General features: G+C 43.9%; 1 protein-coding gene across 1 annotated transcript in view; it reads left to right on the forward strand.

The window, feature by feature from the left end:
• The window catches only part of NBPF10 (NBPF member 10), a 9633-nt gene extending 3217 nt beyond the window's left edge, over positions 1–6416 (forward strand). Inside the window, exons 3-5 of the mRNA XM_007124787.3 lie at positions 1091–1326; positions 5277–5328; positions 6200–6416. Coding sequence (XP_007124849.2) covers positions 1091–1326; positions 5277–5328; positions 6200–6416 — 505 coding nt within the window. The remainder of the gene's footprint in view (positions 1–1090; positions 1327–5276; positions 5329–6199) is intronic.
• Positions 6417–11156: the final 4740 nt, after the last annotated feature.

The following is an 11156-nucleotide window of genomic DNA, read 5'->3' on the forward strand; positions in this document are numbered from 1 at the left end:
GTACGTAGGCCTCTCACTGTTGTGGCCTCTCCCGTTGCGGAGCACAGGCTCCGGACGCGCAGGCTCAGCGGCCATGGCTCACGGGCCCAGCCGCTCCGTGGCATGTGGGATATTCCCGGACCGGGGCACGAACCCGTGTCCCCTGCGTCGGCAGGCGGATTCTCAACCACTGCGCCACCAGGGAAGCCCTAAGACATCTTTTAACCTTGGTTAAAATGAAATCTGAGAAGCTTAATTGTGTAAGACCCACTAAAGCAGAGATACTTGATTGAAGGAGGCCTTGGTCTGGAGCCCTGTTTCTCCCTGGTCTCTGCCTTTACCTCCTCTGACACTTTATAGGAACTCTAAGGAATAGAGTTTGAAAGACAATCTGTAGAAGATCACTTAGTGGTGAGGAGATCCGGCATCAGATGGGGTAGATGACAATGTCTAGTCTAGCATTAGGATTACGTGGTTCTAAGTATTAACTGATTGCCTACTTGGGTGTATACATGCTACTGTGTACTCTAAGTTGGGTAATATGGCACTGTCTCCAGCCTCACAGAGCTCACATTCTAGATTGGAATCTATGAGAAATATTTGTACAATAATTAGAAATCTGTGAAATGCCACATAGAGTAATGCAATTGTTACTCAGAATTTTAATTGTTACTCTTAAGTGCCTCCTTACTAATGACGGCTTATCTTCTTGTCATTCAAAGGAATGCTCTTCATCTTGACCCTCTCACTGATTTTTCTTTTCATCCTTTCAATTAATATCAGATGTACGTGTCCAATACTTCTGTACCTGACTTCCGCCCACACACACTTTCTGCGGAATGCTTGATGATGCATGTGACATTGAAATGGATGTGGGCTGAAGTGAGGAACTGAAAGGGCTTCTTTTTAAAGCAAAATTAATAAAAAAGAAAGAGACAAACCCAATGCTATTTTACTCATTCCCTCTGTCACAGGCAAGGCACACAACCTGTGCAAGAATTCAATGTGGGGAATTTCTTTTGAGTAATCTAAAAGATATCTCTGCTGAAATTCCCATAACTTGTCATTCACGACTTTCACTTTTACATTTTACTTTTCTTTCCCACTCTAGGAGATATGATCCCCTAATTCAGGCTCAGGCCCGAGAACTGACCCACTTACGACAGAAGCTACAGGAAGGGAAAGGTGTCTGTTATTTTTTCATGCAGCATGCAAAGAACACAGTCAAGTCTTTTGAGAGTCTCCTCAGGAGCACTGACGTTACCTACTACCAGAGACAGAGATTCTGTGAGCTACTGGCCCAAGGAAGCCAGCTGGCAGAGAGACTTGCCAGCAAACTCACCACTGGTAAGTTGGCTTACAGGTTCTGAGGACCCTTGGCTCCTCCTAAGGTCCTAGCCTCACATAAGACGCTGTGCCTCCACAACTCTAATTGTGACTTTTTAGCCAGATGTCCTGCTGTTTTGTGCCGATCTCAGCCAAAGGATAGTGACGCTGTCAGCTAGAAAAACCTGGGGGTCCTCCCCTGGGCCCGAGGCAAGCCCCCACAGACATTTCCCCTTTTGGAGCCAATGTTATGGCTGGACCAGTCCTTGTGGTTCTTATTATGATTGCAAGATACACCTCAGCAACAACCATCAGGGAACTTTGAAAAACATGAGGTGTATTACTCACACTTCCTGGAGGGTACACGGCTCCCCCAGGGCCACCCAGTGAGGTCAGGGGTAGAGAGGGAGACAGCACAGGCCTGTGGTTCTGCTTAATTTGGGTTGAGGCTGGGGTGCCTAGGGTTCTGTGGGTTCACTCTTTATTTGTGAATTTAAAACAGAAGAGGGGGAATTAAAGTGCAGAACAGAAAAACAAGCAGTCAAACATCAGTTATCTAAATCAACCAGGGATCTCTAAATCAAGAGAAACTTCAGAGGTGGGGCAGCCTGCTTCTTCATCTAGTCCTGTAGCTGCCCATGTGATTCTTTGAGATAGCTGTCTTTGAAGTGGATGCCTCAGGAATCAGTAATAATATCAGGCACTTGGGTTACAATTTTTTTTTTTTTTTGCGGTACGCGGGCCTCTCACTGTTGTGGCCCTGGACGCGCAGGCTCAGTGGCCATGGCTCACGAGCCTAGCCGCTCTGCGGCATGTGGGATCTTCCCGGACCAGGGCACGAACCCGTGTCCCCTGCATCGGCAGGCGGGCTCTCAACCAGTGTGCCACCAGGGAAGCCCATTGGGTTACAATTTTAAAAGAAGAGGACTGTCAGGTGCTTACACTCCACCTGCCGTTCACCTCACTCTGGGGACCATGACAATGTGAGGACTGGCTGGGAGCGAGTACAGAGGAGAATACACGGGGCTGGAGGCCACATTGTTACAACTGCTTCCTTCATCACAGGCTTTTGGACCAGGAGGCAGCAGCCATCCAATCGTTTTTGGTTTTTAAGGATAATTGACATACAGTAAAAAGACCCATTGTAGTATCAGTTCTGTGAGTTTTGAAAAATGCATACAATGGTAAAAGCACCACCACAATCAAGATGTAGAATAGTTCCATCACTCCTGAAAGTTCCCTTGTGCCTCTTTGTAGTCAGCCATTTTCCCCAAACCCAGTCCCTGGCAACCACTGGCTCTGTTTTCTGTCCCTTTAGACTTTTCATCTCCAGAATGTATCAGTAGTTTGTTCCTTTTTTATTGCTGAGTACTATTCCCTTATAGAGATGTACCACTTTTTGTTTATCCATTCATCCACAGTTTGGGCCAATTATGAATAATAGCTGTTAAGATTCACATACAGATTTTTGTGTGAGAATACATTTTCACTTCACTTCACTTGGGTAAATATCTAGGAGTGAGATTGCTGGGTCATAGGGTGAGTGTATGTTTAACTTATAAGACACTGCCTTCTAGGTAATTAAGGTTGTGAATTTTCATTTTTGCTTCATTTTTAATGAACATTTGTCTTTCAGAATAGGATTGTGTGATAATGATTAAATGGCAGAAACAAAACATGATTTTGTGCAATTAACAAAAAGGTACTGCAAGCAAAATAAAAACGTTTCTTGGTAACACACACACACACACACACAAAGAAACTGCCAAACTGTTTTCCAATTTGGCTATACCATTTCACATTCCCCCTAGTGATGAGTCAGCATTCCAACTGTTCCCCAACACCAGCTCTTGATACTTTCAGGTTGTTGTTCTTTTGCTTTTTGTCTTTTAATAGGTGTGTGGTTGCCTATCATTGTGGTTTTAATTTGCATTTGCCTATTGACTAATGATTTTGAGGATCTTTTCATATGCCTATTGACCATCCAAATATCTTTGGAAAAGTGAGTGTTCACCTATTTTGTCCATTTTAAAGTTGAGTTGTTTGTTTTCTTATTATTGAGTCTTAAGAGTTCTTTATATTTCTGGATACAATTCATTATCAGATATTTGATTTGTCAATATTTTCTCCCGGTCTGTGGCTTATCTTTTCATTCTCTAACTTCCTTTCAGAGAGAAGAATTTCTTAATTTTGATGAAATCCATCCTATGGATCATAAGTTTGTAGTTCTAAGAACTCTTTGCCTAAAACAAGGTTCTTTGCCTTTCCATGTAGATTTTACAATCAGCTTGTCATTATCTATTTAAATCCTGTTGGGATTTTGAGTGTCATTGCTTTAAATCTATGAAAAGTTTGAGGAGAATGGACATTTTTAATAATATTGAGTTTTCTAATTAATGATCATAGTGCCTTTCATCAAGTTGAGCTATTGTTTGTTTTCTTTTATTTATCCGTATTTCAATGAACAAACAAACCTTCTACTTATTGTTTTATGATGGCGACTGCGGACATCAGAGAAGAAACTATGTCCCCTAACACAAACATGAGCAGGCATGGTACAGCTGAATAAACCTTTCAGCTTATTTAAGGAAGTTCCTCTTTGTTCCTTATTTGCTGAGAGTTTTATTTTGAATTGATGTTGAGTTCTGTCAAATGCTTTTTGTTCATCTGCTGAGATAATTATATGTTTTTATTATGTTGAATACTTTTAGATTGTACTCTGGACATTTTGAATATTATATTGTGAGACACTGGGTCCTGTTAAAGTCCTCTGGAAATTATTTTCTAGCGGGCAGTCAACCCCTTCTAGGTTCAGACTGCAAGTTCTGTCTCACCTTCTATGGGCAGTAGTTCCAATGTCAGTTTAGTGTTCAGGGCCTTTGATGTGTTGTTTGGGTCAGTCCAGCAAATATGCCACTAGGTTTAGTTTGCACTAGCTAGTGTTTTATATGGTAATTCAGATCTCTAATCCTTTGCCATGATTCCTTGGGTCTGTTCCACACATGTTCAGTTTGGGGATGAGCCCTGGGATTTTTGACAGTTTGTAGACAGTTTTCCAGCCTCTCCCCTCTCTGGCATTTCTTCCCTACTTTCCAGTTCCCAAGGGCCCTTTTTCCAAGTCCCTCTGTTCAGAAAGATTGGGTTCTCCCAGTCGTTTCTCCCGTCTCACTGTCTTGCAGTTCCACATGACTGGGGCTACTTTAAGAGCAAGGAGGCAAGAAAATTGAGAAAGAAAAAAAAAAGAGGGGACACTCTTCACACTTTTCAGACAAGAGGTCCCTTTTGGACTAGAGAGGTAGAATCTCATTTGTGGTTAAGGTCCCTGCTCAGCTGCCTCGACAATACAGTTCTGCAACTGTGCTGGTCTCTGGGCAGGGTCAGAAAGACAAACGGAAAAGAAGGGAAGATTCTCTTTACAGTCATCAGCATGCAGAGGTCCCTTGGTCCATTCAGTTGCTTAGAAACAGGTGGTTTCTCCTAAAGTATTTACTCCTCAGTGGCTGCTGCAGGGTCTGTGTGAGAGGAATAATGGGACTCACAACCATGGTCCATCAACCAAGTTTGTGGGGGAAATGAAGGTTACGGCTGAAGAAGTATAGAATACAGCTGGGCAAGTATCCTGTGTGCTGGGGAACAGGATATTTTAAACTTTTTGCCTGGATTCAGTAGCAGACATCATGGGGACGATTCACCACACCAGCAACAGTGTTCAGTGTTGCTCAGGAAAGCCTGCCAGGCTACTCCTCTAAAGACACGACCTGAACCTCCTGGAATAATTCTTTCAGAGCATTATGAACAAACATGTAGGTATAAAAAAATAAATAAAATTCTAAATAAATAAAGTAAAAACAAAAACAAAAAAAACAAACATGTAGGGTATTATGGCTCTGTCAGATAGGCCCTTGTATTTGTAAGGCATGAAATGGGACCTGCTCAATTTCCTACTAGCTGTCTCTATTTTTGGTTCACAGGAAATCATCACGATAGGAAGGATGAAGACGGACAGGAGCCACTGGCACCCAGGTAACTCTGAATGATGAAAGGGCTGATAATGGAATGGTGAAATCTAGAGAGGATTCCAGAAGCAAGAGACCCAGAGGCCAAAGGTCCCAGATCCAGGAGAAACCAGAAACTGCTGGTTGTACCTATTTCATTCATTCATCATACAATGATATGTCCTATTAATCCATGTTTTCTGTTCTCTTTGCAGTTCTTGTATTAGTTACCATTTCTTAGTAATTCCTCAAGTTAAGTTAACTAGAGTCAGTCTGACCTAAAGGTAAACCAGCCAGAGATCCCTGGTTTCTATTTTCTAAAAACCTGCATGGTTAAAAGCTAAAGTGAGATGCCTATGCCTACCTGGTTTCTTCACAGTTTCCTGAGATATGTTGGCAGATGTTTCACAGCCAGAAATATCTTGAAAAATAAAGTCAATCATATCAAACATTGAGAGAGAGAGAGAGTTCTAAAAGCTGCAAGAGCCCTAGGAGGTTACATTGCCTCAGGAGCCATTATTCAATGGACTCCTTCATATACTATTGTATAAAATTTGTCCACAGCATTTTAAAGCCAATATTATAGGTCTCTGTGTGTCCGGTGTGTCAGAGTGTATTTTAGAGGAGTCGTTGAGTCTACTTCCTCATCCGCATTATGAGGTCAGTACACTGAACACTTGCTGCTCTCTCTCCTACCCCAACTCTAGGCACACTATAACCCCAGTCAGAAGTGGATTGTTATGCTTTCTTTCTCTGAGAGGATGGCCCCTTTGGTTTCTGGTGCCTCTTCCATGAGCTTCAGATCAGGACCAGCTGTGAGGCTGTGGTTCCAGGTTGCCTTAGTTTAATCTCCTGTCTTGCCTGCCCTCCACCCTCCCTCCTCTCCATTCCCCACCCAGGCTCAGCAGGGGGCTCCAGGAGGAAGAAGTGAATGAAGTCCTGGAGGACTCACTGGATGAAAGGTATCTGACTCATTCCAGTCTCCACGACTCCCACCAGCCTCCCAGCAGCAATGCCTTTGTGTGTGATGTGCAGGAGGCGACCTCTGCTGTGGATGTAGCCAGTGAGTACTCCCAATTAAAGAGAATAACCCCCAACAACCAGAAGACTGAATAATAAAGCTCTGGTAGCTCTTACATGCTCACCACCTCTGTCTACGCTGATTGAGATCATCTCTGCAGGCAGTCCCTAAAAACTAACCTTGAAAAAGTGATTAGGCTGAACACAGTTCTGGGTCCAAGTTTTAAGTACAAGTCCCTGGTGAGTCTGGTCATTTGCATTGTTCCTGGGCCACACCTCACCTCTGTCCCTCTGTCCCCCAGTGGCATATGCAAGCTGAGGAACCCCAGGCAAACCAGAGTGCAGAGAGTGAAGGGACCATGGCAAATTCTCTGTCACCCTTCAACACACTCACGGAATCTGTCTAATAAACTTCCTTCTTTAAGATGAAGCATCTGAGCTTTTCTGAATTGTTCTTGCTATTTATAGTTCTGGAACGGTGTCCCTTAGGCCTTTCTAGCTGTCCAAGAATATTGGCAGTCTTGCCCATATTTGGGGCCCACTTATCATGGTCCCTGAGTTCAAGCACCAGTGTCCATCCCCCCTCAGGTGGCTTGTCTCCCCATAAGGTTCCATCTTAGTACTAGAATATTGGTGGTGTCCCTAAGGCCAAGGCTCTGATCTTGGTAACACTTGGGTAAATGGCCAGGGTTCCCATTCTTTGTGCAACACAAGATTTGGTGGGGTTATTTTTGTTTGTTTGTGGATTTAGTCTCAGTGCAGTATTCTAATCTAAACCAACAACTAGCATATCTACTAGAGAAATGGCTGAATCTAGCAGCAATGCCACTAGCATGCCCCTTTCCAAAAAACCCACCCAAACTAGCCAGTGAAGCTCCTCCATGCGTAAGAGCCCCTGGGTTAACAGACTCATTGGTGTGTGTGTGTGCAGACTAGGACCTCAACTTTCATCTCCTTTCCCCTACTTGAATGACTTTCCTTTGGGGACAAAAGTTTGGATTGTTAGAGGACAATACGTTTTATATTCTCTTCTAGGCATGAGAAAGAAACTTTCTTAATTTGCTCACTGTTAACCGAGTTTTTCATAGTGATATAAACCATATCAGGTTTTGTCTTTTTGCCAGCGATGGGTATAAGTACGTGTCTTTTGTTACTCAGTCCATTCCCTTACAAAGGTATCTTCACTCCTGCTTCCCATTTCACCCTGTGGTGCAGAGAGAGGTCTTTGCCATCTCTTAAAGATGTTCAGTCATAAATCAGGTGGGAGAGGTATTTAGTAGAGAGGAATACCTTCCTAGTACCCACAAAGTCATACTGAAGAGGGGGCCACTCCTTTCCCAGTGCTAGACAAGCCCTACTCAGAGGCCTTCAGTGTTTTCTCACCTTGTGTCAACCTCCCTTAGACTTCCCAGATCCTTGTGTAGGAGGTGGCTCTATGGAGTGAGCTTGGCCCTGGGCCACGCTTTGTTTGAAAGCCTAAGGGCTCTTAAAGGAAGCTACTTGGTGTTCCCTGATGAGAAGATGAATTGGCAGAAGAATGGTGAAAGGCAGGGATCTTGCTGAGAGGCCCCGGCCACCCCATTACTGATAAGGATTTTCCACCATCTACATCATTCCATGTCCTGGGGGAATGACTGCAGTAGATGAGATCCAGAACCTGTGCCAGCACCTGAAGGAAATCCTTTTCATCAATGCCTGCCTTCCAGAAAAGCTAAAACATCATCTCAGCATTTCTGACCAAAGAAATGGTAGGGGAGGCCCAAGTTTGCCTGCTTCTGGCCATGTGTATCTCTCTAAGGACCAGTCTCCTGTGCAGGGCTTCACAGACTTCAAGAGCTTTGATATACCTTACTTCACTTACTTCTTATAAATGGCCCAGCTAGGCAGGTGGGGCAGCTACTATTATTCTTACTTGATAGGTGAGTAAGTAGGCTCTGATAGATTTGCCTCATGGCTGAGCTATGCCTCCATCCTAGAGCTGTCTGACCTCCAAAGCCATTCTTGTGACTCCTGTGCTGTATACTTTCTGCTCCTCTCCTCTTGTGTGATCGTCATTCAGCAGAACTCAGGTTTCTGAGCTCTTTTTCCAGCAGAGTGAGGGTCTCTACGGCTGCCATCCTCACCCTCTCCCTTTTGTCTTGGTTACTCTTCACGGCCCCCAAGGTGGTTCTTGTTCCCACATCCTCCTCTTAGACTGCATTCACACAGAGGCCATCATTCCACAGTCTTGTGCTGGGACAGTGACCTGGCCCCTTCCCACACCAAAGCAGCAGCTATTTAATGGGAAAAGGTTTCTTTCTAATTGCAGCCGCTAGGTGTGATAATACATATGAATGTTTTGGCATTTGTTAAGGGCCATGTGAAAGTTAAGCTTCTGCCCCATCACGCTGAAGTCCCAACCCTTGAGTCCCAGTTTTGTTCTGAGCTGAGACAGAAGCACAGGACAAGGAACTGCAGAAAGCATCCTCTTAAGCAAATGTGTGTAACTTGTCTAAACTGTAATTATTTCCTGGAACAGGATGCACTTCTCACTTCTACAGGCAGATCTTGGAGTCCACTGCCCAGCTGTACAATGAAAACAGACATCAGGAAAGAAAATCAGAGCCTTCTGGCTCACCTGAGTCATATTCCAGAGATAAGTGGTCAAAACCCACAGGGTGAGATCACTCTCAGATCTCTCTTTTCTCTTGCCACATCTGGGTATCGAAACAAAAGATGATGATGGGGAGACCAAAACTATTTCACAACCGAGAATTCTCATAGTTTTTTCAACCTAGAAAGGTGCTCCCTGTACAGGTCCCCAAGACTCCAGGCTCCAGGAATGAGTAGCTCTGGGAAATGCACCACTTAGTTACAAAATTCACCCTATTATTGAAGCCTGGATTCCAGTCCCAGGTTTCTCAATTTACAGGTCATGTGGCTTTAGTTACTACTTAACCTCTTGACCTACTGTTTCCTCATGGGCAAAGGAACTGTACCTGAATGGTATATAGGTTCTGGTACCAATTCCAGCGTGGTAAGGGAGATTTCCCCTTCCACAGGTTAAAGGTTAAGCATTCAGGCCTTCAGGACTGCCTCACACCCCCATACCCTGTCCATTTCTGAGGGCAGTTGAAAGCCCATGTTGTTACCTGTACTTCTGACTGACTGGCTAGAAATCAGAGGATAGCACCACCCCCTCCTCAGGTTCGATTAATTTCCTAGAATTGTTTCTCACAGAACTCAGAGAAACATTTTACTTACTATCAACAGATTACCGGTTTATTATAAAAGGATATAACTCAGGAACAGCAAATGGAAGAGATGCATAGGGTAAGGCAGGGGGGAAGGGTGTGGAGCTTCCACGCCCTCTCAGAGCAAGCCACTCTCCCAGCACCTCCATGTGTTCACCAACCCGGAAGCTCTCACAACACTAAAAACCCTCCCAGGAGGTCAGGAGCTGGGACTGGAAGTTCCAACCCTCTAATCACAAGGTGGACCTTCCTGGCAACAAGCCCCCCACATTCCTTGCTTTCCAAAAGTTGCCTCATTAACATAACACAATAACCTTTATCCCTCTATCACTTAGGAAATTCCAAGGGTTTTAGGAGCTCTATGACAGAAACAGAGATGAAGACCAAATATACATTTCTTATTATAAATCACATCACACAGGTGGTGTCTGAGAGCCTCCTGGTTTCACATTCTAGGGCTGTTCCCTTGGCACCACCCTCCTATTTAAAAGGAATTGGACATGGGTTTAGGAGCTAGAATTCCATTCAAAATATCCTCTTTCCTAGAACAGACTGTTTCTGAATGTGCGTGCTTGAAGCTAGGCACATCTCTCCTGAGTGGTGTGAAAGGCCTTCATTTTTCTCCACAAGAGTAGAGAGGAGAGTAAACTGATACTGAGGAGGGGTGGTAGGGATCTAAAAGCTGCTTAAAGCTAAAAGCTGCTTAAAGGTGCAGCAGCTTTGAGCAGGGCTATCAGTATTTTGAGCTGGTGGGGGCCTAAATTCCACACCACAGTGCAGACAGTATCTTTCAGAGGACTTTCCCTCTAATCTGCTAGCACAACTTTCTCTTTCCAGACTGTAGGCTTACCACCATAGCTTATCCACTCAACTGCATTCAGGTGGCACGTGGCCTCTTTTCCTCTCTTAGCTCTCAATCAAACCTCAGTTTGGTATCAGCAGAACCTGATAGAAAATTCTTAGTTTTTGTTTCTGTTTTCTGTTGCAGGGAACAACTAATGCTGGAACTACGAAACGTTCTGTCTTATTTCAACAAAGCATAGTCACAAACATTTCCCCAATTGATGAGAAAAACAACAAAACAAGCAAAAGTCCAAATCTGAAAGGAAGAGCACGATTTCACAGCCACTCCAGACTTTTACTCCAAATGGATAGTTTGATTACAGAAATCACAGCCCTTCAGCCTGCAAATGTGATAACTGCCTAAGGGACACCAATACCTAGGTTCTCAGATAATCTTGAGAAGCCCTAACCCTTTTTCCTTCCCACCCCCATCCTGTGGATAACTGGAGTCAGCAGCAGCTGGAAGAAAATGACAAGGATTTGGGTGAAGAATAAGTCAGAATAGTGTTGCTGCAGGCCATTCATCAGCTCTTCAGCACATGTCCTTTTTCCTTGAAGGTTGGGGGTTTATAAAGATCCTAGAATAGAGTTTATTTTATATACATTCTGTTGGCTATCCTCTTTTTGTGCAAATCAAAATTATAAAGCTTTCTTTCTTCAGCTTAAAGCAGGAAGCTCAAACTTTAAAGTGCCCACTGCATTTATACCCCAGAGTGATAGAAACCAGGTCTCAGTGCATCATTTCATTCCAAAATTAAAT

The sequence above is a fragment of the Physeter macrocephalus genome, chromosome 4 (assembly GCF_002837175.3).
Source record: "Physeter macrocephalus isolate SW-GA chromosome 4, ASM283717v5, whole genome shotgun sequence".
In the NCBI taxonomy this organism is placed as follows: domain Eukaryota; kingdom Metazoa; phylum Chordata; class Mammalia; order Artiodactyla; family Physeteridae; genus Physeter; species Physeter macrocephalus.